The 20,883-nt window shown below is 47.2% G+C and overlaps 1 protein-coding gene across 1 annotated transcript in view; it reads left to right on the top strand.

Moving 5' to 3' along the window:
- Positions 1 to 20,883, top strand: part of EXD1 (exonuclease 3'-5' domain containing 1) — a gene marked incomplete at its 5' end in the record, with an annotated part of 442,032 nt that overhangs the window by 367,730 nt on the left and 53,419 nt on the right. The window contains one exon of the mRNA XM_082242816.1: positions 19,851 to 20,042. Within this exon, the coding sequence (XP_082098942.1) occupies positions 19,851 to 20,042 (192 nt within the window). The remainder of the gene's footprint in view (positions 1 to 19,850; positions 20,043 to 20,883) is intronic.

Genomic DNA, 20,883 nt, shown 5'->3' with positions numbered 1-20,883 from the left:
CATATATCTATATTAATAAAATACAAGTGTCCCTGCGTCCAGACTCTAGATTCCCTGTGTCCGTGATGTTGCGCTACTGCGCATGTGCACCACGGACAGCCGTTGGGGGGCGGGGTTAAACTGCTGCATTAGTTATGGAGGAGTTTCTGAGGTGAAGACAGTGGAAGAAGATGAAGAGGATTCGATGAGTAAGTGGTAAGGGGCGGGGATTGGAGTTGCAGAGGGGGTGTCTGTGCGGAGGGGCGGGGCCCAGGGAAGGCGGGCCATGCTCAGGCGGCGGGACGAGGGCCGCGGGGAAGATGGCGGCGCTGTGACTGACATTCTGGGCCAGGCCTGGCTAGAGAGGGCGGGGACACCGGGCAGTGAACGGCGGCCGGGATTCTCAAGCACGGCTGGGGCTGCTTCTCTGGTTCCTGCTGCCCTCCAGAATGACGGTCCGTGACCGTCCGTCTCTTTCTACGTCACGGCGGTGCTGGTGCATAAAGTTACTGAGGTGAGCTGGCGGTCACGGCGCCGACGATCCCTCTCCCACACAGACGATGAGACTTCACGCTCCATTAGCTTAAGCATGTGATCGCAGGTGAGGGGTGAGCCTGAGGTCACAGAGTCATGAGAGTGAGTGTCTGAGTGAGCAGTCCGGTTTCATCCATGCTATGGCTGAGTGTCCCATTTTCTAGGTTTTTTTTCTCTTGGTAACGGTAAGGAGCCTGAACTCTGCCTCCATTTTGTGTGTGTGTGTGTGTGTGTGTGTGTGATCTCTGCTCTGGATATCCAGTGTGGTGCGCCAGACGTCTGTACCATGCCCGCACAGCGCCAGACGTCTGTACCATGCCCGCACAGCGCCAGGCGTCTGTACCATGCCCGCACAGCGCCAGGCGTCTGTACCATGCCCGCACAGCGCCAGACGTCTGTACCATGCCTGCACAGCGCCTGATGTTTGTACCATGCCCGCACAGCGCCTGATGTCTGTACCATGCCCGCACAGCCCCTGATGTCTGTACCATGCCCGCACAGCTCCTGACGTCTGTACCATGCCCGCACAGCGCCTGACGTTTGTACCATGCCCGCACAGCGCCTGACGTTTGTACCATGCCCGCACAGCGCCTGACGTTTGTACCATGCCCGCACAGCGCCTGACGTCTGTACCATGCCTGCACAGCGCCTGACGTCTGTACCATGCCCGCACAGCGCCTGATGTCTGTACCATGCCCGCACAGCCCCTGGCGTCTGTACCATGCCCCCACAGCCCCTGACGTCTGTACCATGCCCGCACAGCACCTGATACCATGCCCGCACAGCACCTGATACCATACCCGCACATCCCCTGATGTCTGTACCATGCCCGCACATCCCCTGATGTCTGTACCATGCCCGCACATCCCCTGATGTCTGTACCATGCCCGCACATCCCCTGATGTCTGTACCATGCTCGCACATCCCCTGATGTCTGTACCATGCCCGCACATCCCCTGATGTCTGTACCATGCCCGCACAGCGCCTGATGTCTGTACCATGCCCGCACAGCCCCTGCATCTCCTGCACCATGCCCTGCATCTCCTGCACCATGCCTGCAGCCCCTGCATCTCCTGCACCATGCCTGCAGCCCCTGCATCTCCTGCACCATGCCCGCAGCCCCTGCATCTCCTGCACCATGCCCGCAGCCCCTGCATCTCCTGCACCATGCCCGCAGCCCCTGCATCTCCTACATCCCCTGTACCATGTCCGCAGCCCCTGACATCTCCTGCACCATGCCCGCAGCCCCTGACATCTCCTGTACCATGCCCGCAGCCCCTGCATCTCCTTTATCATGTCCGCACTTTTACCACTTTTAACCGGAATTTGCTCATATATATATATGAAGCACTACATGCTTTCATATCTTTCTTATCTATATATAATACACTCTTCAAATGTGCTTTAAAATGCATGATTTTCCCTTTTATGAACAAGAAAATAATGACGCTATGCTGTTGGGCCGGTATAATAATGCTATGGGGCTGGTATGAAATTATTTCCGGGGCTGAATTTTATTCCCAGTCCGGCCCTGGCGCCGTCCAGGCCGCAGTAGCGTCGGGTTCGGGGCCTACACGCCCTGCTGTGGAGACTTCCACCCCCCGGAGTGCGGAGACTGGGGCCGGCCCGCAGCCTTCAGGAGAGCCCAGGGATTGGGCCTGCATGGGGCGCCCAGGATGACGGACATCCGACGGCGGGTGAAGGTCTACACCCTGAACAAGGATCGGCAGTGGGATGACCGGGGCACCGGACACATCTCCTCCGAATATGTGGACCGCCTGAAGGGCATGTCTCTGCTGGTGAGGGCCGAGAACGACGGTGAGTGTCCGGAGGATGGGGGAGGAGCAATAACGGCACTACACTGAGGGGGGCGCTACAGGGAGACTACACCGAGGATCAGCCACAGAGAGAATGGGGATCACCCAGAGAGAGAGTAGGGATCATCTAAAAGAGCAGAGAGACAGGGTTGAGAGGGATCACCCAGAGAGAGCGAGAGGGATCACTCAGAGAGTAGGGATTAAACCAATAGGGACTAGGGAACATCTGAAAGAGCACAGTGAGATCAGAGAGACAGAGTTAAGAGGGATCACCCAGAGAGAGAGTAGGGATCATCTAAAAGAGCAGAGCGACAGAGTTAAGAGGGGTCACGCAGAGAGAGAGATTGAGGGATCACTCAGAGAGGGATCACCCAGAGAGAGAGAGAGGGATCACTCAGAGAGGGATCACCCAGAGAGAGAGAGAGGGATCACTCAGAGAGTAGGGATCAAACCAATTGGGACTAAGGATCATCTGAAAGAGCACAGTGAGATCAGAGAGACAGAGTTAAGAGGGATCACCCAGAGATAAAAACTGACTTTAGTAGCAAAGTACGCCTTACTGGAACAAGTCTGTTTTTACAAATGTTTGACCACATATGTTCTAGCGCCCGTTAATTTAACGGGCTTAATGTCTAGTATTATAATAAATTAAATATGCTCAATATATAAGCAGGTATGTGCGTGTAACACGTGACTGAATAATGGTATCACAATGATAATCACAATGTATTAATTGCAATGTGAAATTAATAAATAAGTCACAATAAAATGAATTCACAGTAAAACCACACGTGTGCCATAAAGTGCAAGATGGTGCCAAAAAAAAGAGTCCAAATAAAAAGTTCATAAGTGACTTTGGTGCTTAGATAAAAACTTCAGTGCCAAGTTAGGGAAAGTGCAGGTGCTTTGTGCTGGGTCCTCCAGTAGTCCAACTGCTGGTACTTATGGTGTTGGCCTTGTGGAATAATGGGGGGTATGCACTCACCAGAAGTTGTGGGTCTTAGATACCGTATGGTAGAAAGACCTTTAGAGCCTTATGGCCTCCTAGGCCGGGAAGGTAGCTGCTGGGCTTTGTAGTCCCCTGCGGTCCGGGGTCCCTCTTTTTAGCAGTATGGAATAAACTAGAACATTTCACCTTTGAGAACTATTGTGCATCAATGTCTCTCCCTTTAGCAAGGCCTTGCTATGTTCTTCCCCGGCAGTTGGAGCTCATAGATATTTCCACTGTGGTTTAAAATAGCAAGAGGATCAGATGCTATATTGTAATCCTAAGGGAGTTGATGGCTGTTGCAATGTCTGCAGTCAGTGTAAAGATAAAATTTTATTCTTGCGGTCTGAGCCAAGCATAAACACCCTGGAACAGGCGATGCGGTCTCCCACGTGCCGGCGTCTGGAGACAGACTGCGCTTTACCACCTCAGGATGTCTGTCCGACCTCCACTCTCTCTCTCTACTGCGAAGCATCCACAGTACAGCGACCAGCATCCGCTCTGCTGAGTTCTGCGAGTGGGTCAGGCCTCATGCACTAGGCCACAGGCTGCTGTCAGTCACACACTCAGCAGGCTGATGTGTACACAATGGATCCCAGGAGCAGGAGAGTTTTCAGGCTGTGGAACAGATAGTTTTAGATCTTCTCTTATGATGCTCCGCTCCCCCTCCTGGGAAGATAGTTTCCTCCGTTATCCAAACAATGATCAGCTCTCTGCCAGAAACTATAACTCCCACAATCCCAATCTTCCACTTCCTGCCAGAGAACGATTCCATTTGAAATCAACATTAAAGGGGCACAGGAACAATTCCAATAACAACAATAAATCTGTCTATTTATAATAGTAGCCCGATCCCGGCTACATCTTTTTCATATGGCCATGTATAATTGGTATCAAAAGTCAAGAGAAAGACTCGGCACCTTCCTCAAATTTATTGAAGAAATTGTCACTGCCCTGATCTACCAGCAAGCATCCCCCAGGAAGCATTTTCTCTGATTGTGTCAGTCATGAACAACATTTTCCTGAAAACATTCCCCCTGCAGAATCAGGAAGAAGATGCCAAAAGAAATGTTGTGTATGCAGCAGAGCTAGAGTTAGAAGAGACAATAGTTATTATTGTCCCTCCCAACCTGGCCTATACATCAGAGAATGCTTCAGATGTTATCACACATCTCTAAGATATTAGTTCTTCAATCGTTTTGACTGTTTCTACCTTCCACATACATTTACTGATGACACCTCTGCCTGCCATCTGGATTTTTTCCCATGCACTGACCTCGGCCTGTTAACCACTTGCTGACCGCCGCACGACTATTTACTGCGGCGGTCAGCCCCTCCTGGGCAAAGTGACATAGGGGTACGTCACTCGCCCACGAGCCTGTAGGGGGCAAGCGTGCGCCGCCGGAGGCTTCGATGTCCGCCGGTCACTCGCGATCTCGTGCAGGAGAGGGAGAAAGGCAGACGGCTTATGTAAACACAGCCGTCTGTCATTCTCCCTGATGTAAGTGCAGAGACCATACGATCCTGTTATGTAGGATTGTATGTCTCTGTGGTTACATCACAAGCCCCCCCCCCCCCACAGTTAGAATCACGCCCCTAGGGATACATTTATCCCACTAATCACCAATAAAGTTAACCCCTTCCCTGCCAGTGTAATTTTTACAGTAACAGTGCATATTTATAGCACTGATTACTGTAGTAATGTCACTGGTACTCCCAAAAGTGTCAAAAATGTCAGTCAGGGGTCTAATCTGTCCGCCGCAATGTCGCAGTCCCGCAAAAAAATCGCAGATCGCCGCCATTACTAGTTAAAAAAAAAAATTACATAAATCTTTCCCGTAGTTAGTAAACACAATAACTTTTGCGCAAATTAATCAAAATACGCTTATTGCAATTTTTTTTTACCAAAAATATGTAGCAGAAAACAAATTGGCCTAAAATGTTAAAAAATTTAGATTTTTACATTTTTTTTGAGAATTTCATGTAAGAAAATGTGAAAAATGTTTTTGTTTATAGCGCAAAAAGTAAAAATCGCACACGTGATCAAATACCACCAAAAGAAAGCTCTGTTTGTGGGAAAAAAAGGACGTCCATTTCAATTGGGTATAGCGTTGCACGACTGCGCAATTGTCCGTTACAGTCGCGCAGTGCCGAATCGCAAAATAGGCCTGGTCTTTGAGCAGCCAAATCCTCCGGGGCTTAAGTGGTTAATCTACCATATTTTTTGCCTGCTGTTTGGGCTGATTAGTTACCTTACTACTGTAGTACACAGGGGTCTCACGTATGTGAGGGGCTTCAGAAGAGTGTTCTGAGTAGAGGAAACCATTTTTTGGTTTTCTGTGTTTTGTAATTCCTAGAACAGGGTCTATAGACTGGATGCTTCAAAGAGATTTGGGTGGGGGAAGCCTCTACCACTGCCCCCAATTTTCCTGACTGAGGCCCTGCCCTAAGCTTGATGTTCCTGCCTGCTGCCTGGCCCAATACTTTGGCTGTGCTGAGCCTATCTCTGTAATGACCCAGGACTTTATGGACCATGTTCCTCCCTGTTGTCTGGACTGCTGCTTCTTTTGCTTCCTACTATCTGTACAAATGCTTTGGCTGTGCTGACAGTGTCTCTGCCTGCTGCCTGTACTGAATATGGATAGTTTTCCTGCCTGGACGATTACTAACCATGTCCTTGCCAGCTGCCTGGACCCACTGCACCACTAAAACCACAGGTAATCTTCTGTTTTACCCTTTGTTTAGCATAATGTATTTTGGGGTGTAATTTTGTATGTACATATTATGTGTTAGAAATATGAAGGGTCTTCAAAAATGCAATAGGTTGTCAGTAAACTCTGTGTACTTTATGTCCCTAGAACACCTGATGGATTTTGGGCCTCTATGTGGCTAGGCTGTGAAAGTCTCACGCGTGGTATCGCCATACTCCGGAGGAGTAGTATAATGTACTTTGGGGTGTAATTTTTGCTATGCCTATGCTGTGTTTTAGAACGGTCTTAGAAATTGACAACTTTGTGTAAAAAAAAAAAAAATATATATAAAAGTTTTCTATTTATTTCCACATTTTCCAAAAACTTGTGGAAAAAAATTACATGTTCAAAAGTCTCATAATGCCTCATTGAATATGCGTTGGGGTGTTTTCTTTCCAAAATAGGATCATTTTGTGGGCAGGTCCATTGTCCTGGTGCTCTAGGGCTTCATAACTGTGATAAGGCAGGAAAATAGATGTCTAATTTATGCTCCTAGAATGACTGTAGTTTCTACTTGGATGCTGGGCCTCTATATGTGGCCAGGCTGTGGAAAAAGTCTAACACATGGGGTATTGCCATACTCAGGACATGTATCAAAATGTGTTTTGGGATGTAATTGCAAGTATGTCTATGCCGTGTGTGAGAAATAACTTGTGACAATTTTGTGTAAAAAAAAAAAAAAAATTATTTCTCTTACGTCCTCTGAAAGTCGCTGCCCACTCATACAGTCTTCATTACTGGGTATTGGTCTTATCCACAGAAGTAAGCTAGGCAGAAGATTTTGTTAGAAAACATTCACAAAACCTTGTATAGACACACCTACAGGGGGCTGTCCCTCTGGTCCAATACCCCCCTGCTAGCAGCATTCCCAATTCAGTTTGTCTTTTGCCTAGTTAGGAGTAGGCCGGCTTCCCTTGGCTGGGGCTGCAGTCTCAGCCTTTCTTTTTCTTCTTATTTTTTATTTCTAAAAAAGTGATTTTCTTTACACTGATAGCTTTTTATTTGTTCCTGCGCTTAGTTAGACAGACTTCGGAAGACTACAGCGTTTGCAGAGCTGGGAATCGCACTGGTTATCCTAGAGCCTTCCGGAATCCCAGCTTGCCATCGAGCATTAGCAGGCTATGCGTACACCCAGGCCTCGCAAAGACCTGTCCCTGTCCTCAGGGACAAGCCTGCGAAGTGGCTACTTCGCTGGGACGTCTCAACTGCAGTACGCCACCGCGTGTTGCTAGCGTCCTGTTCGGCTGATGGCACCCCCACCCAGAGTGGGAGGCTTCCTGTCACAGAGCGGTACCCACGTTTTTGCTGGACCGGTGAGTACCATGCTACCCCTCTGTCTATGGCATTATCTGTTGGGGGGGGGGGTGTATGTGGGGCCTCTGTTATGGGGATGGCAGTCTATGTGGAGTCTGTGATATCCCCCTCATGTCTGTCAGTACGGTTCCCGTGTGTCCCTTCCCGGTCCCTGCGGGGGCACTACAGCGGTTCTGCCGTGGTGTGGGGGGTTTGCGGGGGTCCCTGAGTCCCTGTGGTGCTTGTGCAACATTTTGGGGGTACAGACATGCTTGTGGGGGCCGCAATCAGTGTAAAACCGCGGGGCCGCCATTTCAGGTGTTGGCAGGCTGTTGGCCTCATTGTGAGGGCAGCAGCCATTTTCTGTAATGCTTTGGCACCCTTCAGGCGCCATCTTTAGTGTGGGCAATGTATTTCCTCATGTGCTCAGCGGCCATTTTCTCTGAGCCTCCCCCATAGACTTACATTGGCAACCATTTTCTTGTGGCTCAGAACTATGTTCTGCCTCTAGTGGCGTGACATCATTTCCTTTCTCCTGGCACACAGATCGAGCTGGCAGCGTGGGTACAGTATAGCACACTTCTGGGGGATTTTCTGCTGTTTTTTCTGGTTTATATCTCTGCTGGCAGTTATTACTTTTCAGTGCCTAGTAGCACAGGGTAGTTATTCATTGCGGTGGGAACCGCAGTTATCGCCGATTTAAAGGGCAAGCGCCATTTAAGCTCTAAGTGTTCTGATGGAGTCCCAGGATAGCTAATTCCCCCCAGCTCTAGTGGAGGGTTCAGGTACTCCTAAATCCTCTGCAATAGTCTCACTTACTGCTGCACTTACGACTTTAGCGTCCAAAGTGGATCTGTTGATGTCTGAGCGGGCTTCTAAGAAAAGGCCCAGAATTTCTCAGTCTTCTGATCCAGAGCCAGATATAGTTGCCACGGACAGTGTACCCCCTGAGGGGTCTCGGTCCTCTGTCGGATGGGGAGGAGGAGGTGGACGATTCCCCCTCCGGGTCAGCAAGGGAACACGCTGCAATGTCTGCGCTCATTAGCTCTGTTAAAGACACGCTACATTTAGAAGATGAGCCCCACCTGCCGGGTAAGCGGTCTTCCTTTGGGACCCGCAAAGCCCAGAAGTTGGTTTAGGTGTTTCCCTGTCCCGCTGAGTTTCACGAAACAGTGAATGAACAATGGCGCAATTAAAAGCGCAATTTTGTGGTGCCTAAGCAGTTTCAGTACCGTTATCCCTTTGCGTCTCCGGTGGATTTGCGCTGGACTGTGGCCCCTAAGGTGGACCACACTGTGTCCAGGTTAAATAAAGCCACTTTGATGCCAGTGGAGGATTCTCCGGTGTTTAAAGACCCAGCGGATAGGCGGTTGGAGTCTCTTACCCACCACTCCTATCTGGTATCAGGTTCCTTGATGAAACCCGTGTTCGCCTCAGTAATGGTCTCTCAGGCTGTGGTGGAGGGGACTAAGGTGCTAAGACGCACCCTTGTGGCTGATTCCGCCCCTCCTGCTACTCTGGAGATGGTGGACCAAATTATTCAGGCTGTTTTATACCTGTGTAACGCGGCCTTGGATGATGCCCCTTTAGTCTCACACTTATCTGCAGTCGCAGTGACGATCCGTCACATTGTTTGGTTGAAAAGGTGGTCGGCCGACCAGTCTTCCAAGAAGACGGTGTCTGACATCCCTTATGCTGGGAATCGCCTTTTTGGGGACTCCCTGGATGAATTGGCGAAGGGGGGTCACTGAAGGTAAAAGCACGCTGCTGCCACAGGTGTCCAGGGGCAAGTCTTTCCGCAGTAAGCGAGGCCCTTCCTTTAAACCTAACCTGGGGTCCTTTTGTGCCTTCAAGGCACAAGACAAGGGAAAATACTTCAAGGCCTCTGGTGGCCAGAAGAAGCCTTGGGCGGGAAAATCAAAAGCCGCCCACACTGGCATGGCGGCCCAGCCCGCCTCGACCTGAAGGGGCGCCCTCACCCGTCTCGGGTGGGGGGACGTCTGTGCTGTTTTCCCGAGCCCTGGCTGGCCAAGATTCAGGACAGATGGGTTCAGGAACTCATTCGGTCAGGGTACAATATCAAATTTCGATCACGCCCAACAGACAGATTTTTTTCCCTCAAATCTTCATTTGACCCCAGATCATTTCCCAGATCTCCAACGGGCGGTTCAGGATCTCCTCTCCCAGGGGGTGATCGTCCCGGTGCAAAATCGGGACAAGTTTCAGGGTTTTTACTCTAATCTGTTCACGGTGCCCAGAAAGGAGGGCAAGGTGCGTTCAATTCTGGACTTTTTTTTTTTAATTTAAAGCATTTTTATTAAATTTTTTTCTTTAAGGATACAGTACATTTCATTTTTCAGATGTTTCTTAAAACAGGAAAATACCACGCTCAATACAATTCAATGTAATCCAATTTCAATCGTGAAAAATAAAATTAAACACAACAAGTGTAAAACAATCCGCGAAAAGTGATCTCACAAACTCCAAACTTAGAGAAGTGAAAAAGGAAAGAAAAAAAAAAAAGGGAAAGAGGGGATAATTCCCCAATATACTTTGATAATGAGAAAAAAAAGTGTAAATATTTTTAGGGATATGTGTCATATGTGGCTAATATTGTGAAATCTTTTGGTGTATAATTTTATATCCATTATATTTGTGAAGTAAAAAAAAAAAAAAAACCCAAGGAGAACATTTTTCCTGTTTTTTACAAAAAAGAAGAAAAAAATAACATCTGAACCAGATAGAGCTGTTGTTGTCAGGACAGTCACAAGTTTCATTTAACTTTATAGAGCAATAAAAAATAAAAGAAGAATATATAACAGATTTTCTATATCATTCCTTCTACCTCTCCGTACATATCCCATTTGTCCCCCCATGGGGGGCTCCACCTACAGACCGATCGAAAGAGGGAAGAAAAAAAAAAAGAAAAAGAAGAGAGAGAGAGAGAGAAGGGAGGGGAAAAAAAGATAAGGAAAAAAACCCCAGAGTCAGGGGATCTAGAGGCTCACTCCTTATACACATAAGGGAGATATCCCTAGAATTACAGATTTAGCTGTATATACTCATCGGAGCTTGTGAATTGTACCCATGGTGACCAACGTATTCGGGTTTGCTCCTCAGAATTGTTTAATGCTGCGGTTAGGAGTTCCATGCAATGTATTTCATTTACTCTTGCAGTCCACATTTGTCGTGTAGGGGGACATGTCTGTCTCCACATTGTTGGAATGCTGGCTTTCGCAGCATTGAGTAAGTGGGCTATCAAAGACTTCCTATATTTCCTAATTGATCCCCTCGTAAGATGAAGTAGGCACAGTGCTTGATCCTAGCCCACCTCCACCGAGGTAAGTTCCTTAATCACCAGAGCGACCTCCCTCCAAAAATCCCTCAAAAACATGTCCAAAAAATATGCATCATTGTGCCTCCCTCAGCACCACATCTCCAACAACAATCTAGAATCGACCCATCCATTTTATGCAGGAGTGCAGGGACTCTGTACCAGCGAGTGAGAATTTTGTAACTAGTTTCCTGATATCTGCTGCCCAGGGAAGACCTATGTACCATTGATAAGATTTTTTTGATTTGTATGGGGGTGAAGTAGACTTTGAGATCATATTCCCATTGACGTATATATAGCAGGGGTTGTTCCTTCACTGTTTCTCCCAACATCGCATAAAAAAAAGATGGTGCATGTGGGATAGATGATCCCCCCTTACATAATGTCTCAAATGGAGACAATGCTCGCGGGGAATAGCCCTGCCTTTGAAGATGTAGAAGAAAATGTCGGATTTGTAGAATACTTAAAGGATCTAGATTCAACCCTGGCCATGCCTTAATCTCCAAATGAGATGGCGGGTCTTTCTCTGTCCAAACATCCATGAGGCGCTATCTTTGGGTGACTTTGTACTTTACGGGATTCACGTATTGTAGGCCCGATTGTCGGGTGCGAATAAAGTATATCATTCGCCATGATTGGTGTCCAGGGGGCCAGGGGAACAGGCCGGCCAGCCATCCCATTCTCTGGAGATACCCATTGTTTTGTAGTGGAATTGCAATGCCAATCCAATACTCGCATAATGTGTAAGGCCCTATAATATTGGAGAATGTCTGGTAGACCAATCCCCCCTATCTTTAGGGAGAGTGAGGATCTGCATCCCAATCTGAGGGGATTTGGTGGCCCACACAAAAGATCAAAACAGTGCTTGTATTTGAGAGAAAAACAACCCAGGGACTGATATTGGAAGAGCTTGCATGACGTATAAAATACGTGGTAATATGTTCATTATGAGTGCACTGCATCGGCCAACTCAGTGCGAGTGTTTGCCAACTCTGGATATTCGAACGAATAATCCCCAAAAGGGGCAAAAAATTTGCTGAATAAAGGTTCCCAGGATTCACCCCAAGATATTTTATCGAGCTGGTGGACCAATGGAAAGGGAAGGCTGTACATATAGATCTCCAGGTGTCCAGGGGCACAGAAACATTCAAGGCCGCAGATTTAGAGAGATTTATCTTATAGTGAGATATGTTGCCATATACCTGAAGTGCATCCAGTATATGCGGCAAAGATTTAATAGGATTCATCACAAAAAAAATCAAATCATCAGCAAACGCCGCTACCTTGTGGTGTTCACCCACCACCCGGACACCTGTGATATTTCCATCCCTGCGTATTGTACACAAGAATGGTTTTAAGGTTAGGATAAAAATCAAAGGGGATAATGGACAGCCTTGTCGCGTACCATTGTTGATCTCAAAGAAATCCAATCTCCACCCATTAACCCGTACTGCCACCGTGGGTGATGTATATAGGGCCATTATGCAGCCCAACATATATGACAGGGTGGCCTGGATAAATTCCAAGGCCACCCTGTCAAAGACCTTTTCGGCGTCTGTAGAGAGTAACATCATGGGGGTTAGCGTTGATCGAGCACTATGTATCAGATACACCACTCGGGTCGAGTTATCCCTCGCCTCCCTGGTTGAAACAAAACCGACCTGATCCCAGTGTACCAATTGTGGGATATAAGGTATTAATCGGTTTGCCAACACCTTGGCGAACAATTTAAGGTCGGTATTGAGCAGGGCGATCGGGCGATAACTCCCACACAGTGATGGATCCTTTCCCTCCTTATGTATCAAAGTTATATAGGCCCTCAGAGAATCTAAAGGCATACTTCCTCCTTCTCCAATCAAATTGAAGTATAATAATAAAGGGGTCTTCAAATGTTGCATAAATTGTTGATAATATGGAAGGGTATATCCATCAGGGCCGGGAGCTTTATGTCGCTTAGACTGAGACAAGGCCAGGGTCAACTCTTTTTCTGTAATTTTACCCTCCATAACTGTCGTCTGTTCTAATGACAGAGGAGGCATACCAGATGCTTGTATATATGCCGTCGCCTCATTGATTTTCTCCTGTGTGTTCTTAGTTACATCTATAGGTGGCAAATTATATAGAGCTTTATAATACACCTTAAATTCTTCTGCGATCTCAACCGAAGAGTGAATTTTCCGACCGTTTGTGTTTTGTATTTGTGAAATTACTGTGCGTTTTTGTGGCCCGCGCAAGGCTCTCGCCAACATTGTCCCCGGTTTGTCTGAAAACTCATAATATTTTCTTCTGGTTATCATAAGGTTCCGAACTGTTCTCTGAAATAAGAGTTTATTCAACTCTTCCCTTGCTTTCATAAGGGGGATTAGGTGTTCTCTCGCCAGAGACTGTTTATGGGAATAGCTTAATGTTGTAATACGTTCTAAAAGCGCGGTTACCGCCCTCTCTCGATCTCGCTTGTGTCTGGAGCCTATCTTCATTATTACTCCCCGAATAACACACTTTTGTGCTTCCCATGTTATCCCAGGTGCTTGTAACGGGTCAGTGTTATTTGCGAAATACTCTGTCAGGGCTACATCAATTTCAGCCCTGGCAGTGGGAATCTGCAGGAGGGATTCATTTAATCTCCAAGTCGCTAATCTCGGTGGTCCAGAGTCCCACTCAACAGATGAACAGGTACATGATCTGAGAAGGAAAATGAATCTATATGAGTAGCAGCAATCAGAGGGAGGTCGTTCTGGGATACCATAAATCTATCTATTCTGGAGTAGGTATTGTGTGTAGCTGAATAGTAGGTATAGTCCCTCTCTCCAGGGTGCATTATTCGCCATGGGTCAACCAGATCCAAAAGGGATATTTCCCTCTTCAATCTGTTTACTCGAGAATACGATAGCTGGGATATTCCTCGTGAAGTGTCTATGAGGGGCTCTGGTGAAAAATTGAATTCTCCCCCCATTATCAGATGCCCCTCAGGGAAATCCAATATAGTTGATGTTAAAGACTGCATGAAGGGTATTTGATTGGCATTGGGGAAATATACAATCCCAAAAGTAATTACTCTTTGTCCCAGCATCCCTTTAATCATCAAATACCTGCCCTGGGGGTCGGCCTGTAGGGCCCTAAATGCCCATGGGATATTTTTTGATATGACTATACTCGCGCCTTTCGCTTTAGGGATTGGCGAGGGGGCGTGGTATGCCCAAGGAAAATCCCTATTATACAGTCTGGGGATCAGATCTTTCTTAAAGTAGGTTTCCTGGAAAAATGCTATATGAGTGTGGCTTCGTCGAATATCAGATAACAAGTCGTGAGCGTTTTTCCGGGGTGGACAGCCCTCGGACTTTTAAAGTGGTCAATTTAAGATTTGATATCGTCTCGCCTGCTGAAGCCGCCATATCTCACCTCTGTGTCCATGTCTCTGCCGGATGGGTGGGGGAAAAAGGAGGAAAGAAAGAGAGGTTGAGAGAGAAAAAAAGGGTGGGAAAAAAGGGGGGGGGGTAAAAAAAAAGGGGGGGCGGTAAAAAAAAAAAAAAGGGAAGAAAAAGGAAAAACAGCTTTTTATTTATACTTTTATTCTTCTTCCCCCTTCCTATCGGTCCGCACATAATAAATCTAAATAAGGGTTAATATTTAACCTTGCGCAATTTAGCGCGGCCTAATATGGGGGAGGCAGAAGGTCTAATAGCTCCGTAGAGTGTACAAAAAAACCAAAGAAAGAAAGAAAAAATACAAAATATGAGTGCACATAGCCCCAGCCCGTAGGCGACCGCCCTATATCTTATTGAAACATATGGGGAGATAGAAACAGGGGAGAGCAAATTAAAGCAATATGGAGGGATATTGTGGTCTTGATCACAGCACAATAATATATCACATTATTTACTCCCTTCCTGTGGCTTCATCTTATGGGTCCATTACTCCCCTGCTGTATACCACCCCCCCCCGCATATTATATATCACATATCCCTCCCTCCCTCTATTACCATGTTCCCCTGGCCCCTAAGGGGCCCAAAGATATCAAATGGCTTCTAAGAGTATTATACACATAATATTATTGATTTAATCTCTTCACACAGTAGGCCTGGGATCTTCTTGTATGTTTCTAGAGATATCAGTTCCATGTTGTTGCTGGTCCCTTAAATATTGAGATCTATTGAAAAGGGGGGTTAAAGAAGGTTGGTTACGGGGTTCCTCTAGCCAGTCAGGGATAAGGATTGGTGGGGTGTCCAAAAAGGTGAAGAGTCCCGGTGCTTGGTCCAACCAACGTAAGACATAAGAGGACCCCCCCTTCTGAACAACCAGGTGGAAGGGGTGCCCCCAATGATAAGTAGCTCCCACTGAGGGTATTACCTCCAATAGAGGCTTCAGGAGGGCCCTCATCTTTAATGTGCGCCGGGAAAGATCTGGGAGTAAGCGTATGGTAAACCCCCCATTTTCCATAGGACCCTTTGCCCAGGCTTTCCTCATGATCTCTTCCTTAATAGAGAAAAAATTTACTCTTACTAGCACATCCCGTGGGTGGTCTTTGCCTAGACTTCGGGGAGCACGTGCTCTGTGGACACGGTCAAGTTCTATTGCCTCTGTGGGGGGTCGCTCCAAGAGCTCATTAAAAATTGTGGTTATTTTAGACCTCAATTCTGGGCCCTGGATTAGCTCTGGGATTCCATTCCAGGTAGCCGAACATTATTTTGTCTGCTGCTATTTTCTGCATCATCTTGTTGCAATTGCAGGATTTGTATCTGCCTTTGTATGACTGTATTTGAAGTTTCTAGAGCAGTTACTTTGGAAGATATGGTGTGTCCTGATTCTACCACTTCCACTCTGTTTTCTGCGTAATCTCTTTGTTGTTTAAGTGAGTTAATCTCTTGAGTAAGAGTACTTACAATGGATGCCGTCATCTCTGTGATGTCTTGTTTAGTGGGTATGGTAGCGAGGATTTCCTGCCATTCCATAGTCTGAGACCGTCATGTCAGGGCTGACTGAATTGGAGACACTGCCGCACCTTCCAGATGGGGTGCCATTGGGGAGGCTGAATGGTGTGGACTCTTTGCACGGGCGTCCTGTGTCTCCATCAGAGGGGCGCTTCCCTTCTCAATCCGTTTACCCGCTGCATGTCCTGCTGCGGGTCGGCGCCATCTTGGAGCGGTCCTTTACTGACTGACCAGTCAGAGGGGTATGTCAAAAAATATGCTGAAATATCGGCTCTGCTGCTGTCTGCCTGAGTCCCCTGTACTCTCGCAGCACCAGGCATAGAGGAGGGAGGGAAATCACTAGCTGCACAGGGCGGTAGCACCTCTCAGATCACGGAACCATGTGGAAATGAGATTATACGGCTCCATTGCCTGACCACACCCCACCCAATTCTGGACTTAAAGTTTCTGAACCGCTTCGTGTGGGTTCAAAAATTTCGTATGGAGTCCCTCCGATCGGTGGTGGCCTCCCTGAGTCCGGGAGATTTCCTGGCTTCCATCGACCTCAAGGATGCGTATTTACACATCCCCATTTACGAAGGTCATCAGAGGTACCTCTGATTCGCAATCGCGGAGGAGCACTATCAGTTAGTGGCGTTGCCTCTTGCTTCGGCTCCAAGGGTGTTTACCAAAGTGTTGGCTCCGGTCCTGGCCCTGTGCGGGCGCAGGGGATTGCAATCCTTGGGTATCTGGACAATCTCCTATTAAGGTCCAGTTCCAGTGCCACTCTGTTGCGCGATCTGTCAACTACGGTTCAGATGCTTCAGGAGTTCGGGTGGACCATCAATTTTCAGAAGTCGACTTGGTCTCCTTCTGTTCGCCTCCCTTACCTGGGGATGGTTCTGGACTCCGCCCAGGCAAAAGTCTTCCTGCCGGAGGACAAACTCCGGCAGAACGAGGTTATTTCAGAAGACTTAAAGGTGGGAAGACAATGTAATAGAGCAGCATGAAATGCCAGCAGAATGCTTGGATGCATAGGGAGAGGTATAAGCAGTAGAAAGAGAGAAGTGCTTATGCCGCTGTACAGAACACTGGTGAGAGACCTCACTTGGAGTATTGTGCGCAGTACAGGAGGCCATATCTCCAGAAGGATATAGATACTCTAGAGAGAGTTCAGAGAAGAGCTACTAAACTAGTACATGGATTGCAGGAAAAAACTTACCAGGAAAGGTTAAAGGACCTTAACATGTATAGCTTGGAAGAAAGAAGAGACAGAGGGGATATGATAGAAACTTTTAAATACATAAAGGGAATCAACTCGGTAAAGGAGGAGAGCATATTTAAAAGAAGAAAAACTACCACAAGAGGACACAGTTTTAAATTAGAGGGGCAAAGGTTTAAAAGTAATATGAGGAAGTATTACTTTACTGAGAGAGTAGTGGATGCATGGAATAACCTTTCACATGCTGTGTGCGCGGTGGGGATCCCCGGATGTTGATCTGTTCGCGTCACGGCTAAACTACAAGGTGGGAAGGTTCGTGGAAAGAACGCGCGACCCTCTGGCACGCACCTCAAACGCGTTGGTAGTGCCTTGGAATAGGTATTGCCTGATTTATGCCCCCCCTCCGATTCAATTGCTGTCCAGGTTCCTTCGCAGGTTGGCCTCAGAACCGAGGTTGGTGATTCTAGTGGCCCCCAGACTGGCCGCGCCGGTCTTGGTACGTGGACATCGTACAACTGGTCGTCGAGCCTCCTTGGCGGCTCCCATTACAGGACGATCTGCTGTCTCAGGGGCCGATCTTCCATCCTGCTTTACAGTCGCTGGCTTTAACGGCGTAGCTGTGGAAAACCAGGTCTTGAGAGATCGGGGTCTCTCGTCGGCGGTCATTCCTACCTTACTCATGGCTAGGAAGGCCTCGTCCGGTAAGATTTATTATCGGTGGCGAGGGTGTTAGCCTTCCTGCAATCTGGCGCTGACCAATATTAAGGGTCAGTTATCTGCGCTGGCCATTCTCTTCCAGCGCCCCTTGGCGCCACATTCCTTGATCCGCACCTTTATTCAAGGGGTACGTCATCTGGCTCCCCCTAGGAGGGCACCCTTGCCTCCTTGGGACTTGAATTTGGTTCTGTTTGTTTTGCAACGTCCTCCCTTTGAGAACATCCGGGAGATTCCTCTGCCTGCGCTGTCACGAAAAGTCGCCTTTCTGGTGGCGATCACATCTGCTCGCAGAGTGTCGAAGTTGGCGGCCCTGTCTTGCCGCTCCCCCTACCGGGTTGTTCATAGGGATAAGGTGGTATTGCGACCTCATCAATCTTTCCTTCCAAAGGTGGTGTTCGATTTTCATCTCAACAAGGACATTGTCTTGCCTTCGCTGTGTGCGAAACCTAAGCATCATAAGGAGTTTGCCTTGCATTCCTTGGATGTAGTCCGGGCGATCAGGGTTTACCTGTCGGGATTCTCTTTTTGTCCTTCCACAAGGTCCTCGGAAGGGTATGGCTGCGTCTGCGGCAACCATTTCTAAATGTATCAAACAGACGATTATACAGGCTTATTCACTTAGGGAACGGGTTCCACTCTTCCCTGTCACGGCGCACTCTACCAGAACGGTGAGTGCGTCTTGAGCCTTCCGCCATCAGGCGTCGGTGTCCCAGGTGTGCAAAGCGGCAACCTGGTCGTCCGTGCACACCTTTACAAAATTTTACAAACTTGATGTTTTGGCATTGGCAGATGCCTCCTTTGGCCGCAAAGTTCTGAGTGCGGCAGTGCCTTAGGGGAGACATGGCGTTTTTTTTAGCCTGTCCCCTCTTGTTAGGATTTTTTCCCCCTTGGTTATTTTGCTTTCCTGGGTTTGTTCGCTCCTGTTGAGCTTTCCTGTTACCCAGTGTTACATTTCTGGTTCAGATAAGGTTCTTTTCTCTGAACTGGGTGCTGCGTTGCCTTTTAGAAGGTTACGTTTCCCACCCCTCACATCTACACTGCTTTGGGACATCCCAGTAGTGAAGACTGTATGAGTGGGCGGCGACTGTCAGAGGACATAAGAGAAAATAGAATTTTTGTAAGAACTTACCGTAAAATTATTTTCTCTGAGTCCTCTTGACAGTCGCCGCCCCCCACCCCTCTTTTGGGGTTCATGGACCTATATACTTCTTGCTACCAAACTGAGTTGGGAATGCTGCTAGCAGGGGGGGTATTGGACCAGAGGGACAGGTGTAGGTGTGTCTATACAAGGTTTTGTGAATGTTTTCTAAGAAGATCTTCTGCCTAGCTTACTCCTGTGGATAAGACCAATACCCAGTAGTGAAGACTGTATGAGTGGGCGGCAACTGTCAGAGGACTCAGAAAATAATTTTACGGTAAGTTCTTACAAAAATTCTATTTTTTCTAAGAATTGCGGGAAAAAAATGACAACTTCAAAAACCTCACAATGTCTCTTAATAAATACCTTGGGCTGTCTACTTTCCAAAAAGGGGGCCTTTGGGGGGTATTTGTACTGCCCTGACATTTTAGGTTCTCAAGAAATGAAATAGACAGTACATCAGGATTGGTCAATTTTCAATGATACATAGCCTAGCTTGTAGACTCTATAACTTTCACACAGACTTAAAAATGTCCACTAGTTTGCATTATTTATACCAAGAATATATAGAAGTATAAATTTTGGCCCACATTTATGAAGAAAGATTAGTTATTTGCAAAAAGAAATTCAATAGAAACTATAAAAAAAGGTTTTGTTTTTTTTTTCAAAATTTTCACTATTTGTTTTGCTTCTACTGCAAAAAATAAAAAACCCAGTTCTGATTAAATACCACCAAAAGAAAGTTATATTTGTGTGAAAAAAATTATACAAATTTTGTTTGGATTCAATGTAGCCTGACTGAGTAATGTCATTCAAAGTGTGAGAGCATTGGAAGCTGAGAAAGGGGCAGGAAGGGGGTAAATGTGCCCTGTATTGAGGTGGTTTAAAACCTGCTCTAGTCTTCAAAACGCATCTGGAACTTTAAATCATTCTGCCAGCCTTGCAGTGTCTTTAAACAGTAAGGGTGCCCATAAAGCTGCATGATCACTTCCACAATGTAAAACCAGGGCTTCTCGCCAGTCACCACCACTGCTGATACTGTGATAATACCAACTTCCTCTGCTGTTACCAGACTTATCACGGTCTGTATAACTCAGAATACCTAGGGAGAGATTGGGGAACATATTAATTGTTTACAATGTCCTAACTAGGGTTTCTTATTTCTATGTAGGAAATCCCCAATATCTGGTCTGGCCGTCCAATGTCTGCTAGCTTGCTGAAAATATTGGCTCTGGAAGTATTGCACCTCCTAAATTTGCGCCAAGCTATGCTGGATAACATGTTTGCTGACTTTACACTGCTAGTTAACAGCTATCTCGGTGCTCCTTGCCCAAGAAGAACAGATGTCTTAGAGAGGGTTGAGGTAAGTAAAACTATTTTTAGCCTAGTTTATTTATATATTTTCTTTATATTTATTTCAAATCGTTTTTTTATTGAATTTTGAAGACATAGAAAATTATAAAGCATGTATACATTCAAACTTGAAGGTGTAAAAACAAAGGAGCAAAAATACTCAGTAAGAATAGCAACAGTGCCCTGTGTAGAGCACCTAGGAATATAATAGTGCAACTATAAACAAAAGTGCATAACAACTGGGAGTAGAGATAGACCCATTATTGGCAACACCGATATATCGGGGGCTGATATGCACTTTCCCCGATATATCTGTATCGGCCTTTGGATTTACCGATATTGCCGATATTTTCGTGACGTCATTGCGTATGTTGCACGCACACGTTCTGCCTTCTTACACAACCTCCCATGCCCATACGTGACACCATTTCACAGCGTGCTGCACACATTTTCTACCTTCCAGTCGGGTCATGGTGCCAGCCATCCTTCCACCCACAGGCCCTGGCCTCAGCCACAGGGTGCCAGCCGCCAGCCATCTGACCTACAGCAACAGAACTGGATGGCCAGCATCCAGCCACACAGCCCACAACAGGGTTCCAGTGAGCAAGCAACCAGCCACGCAGATGACACCAAGCCAGCCACCCGCCACCGTGACCAGTGACCACACAGTGTTCCAGCAAGCCAGCTACCCAAATCAGGCCAGGGTGAGTGTGTGACACCAAGCCAGCCACCCACACAACAGGGTGACCCCAAGCCAGCCCCCCACCACAGTGTTCCAGCAAGTCAGCCCCCCACCACAGTGTTCCAGCAATCCAGCCACCCAACACGGTGTTCCAGCAAGCCAGCTACCC

The sequence above is a fragment of the Pelophylax lessonae genome (genome assembly GCF_965119305.1).
Source record: "Pelophylax lessonae genome assembly, chromosome: 13".
Classification (NCBI taxonomy): domain Eukaryota; kingdom Metazoa; phylum Chordata; class Amphibia; order Anura; family Ranidae; genus Pelophylax; species Pelophylax lessonae.
The sequence above is the reverse complement of the archived record's forward strand: the minus strand, read 5'-3'. Positions and strand labels throughout refer to the sequence as shown.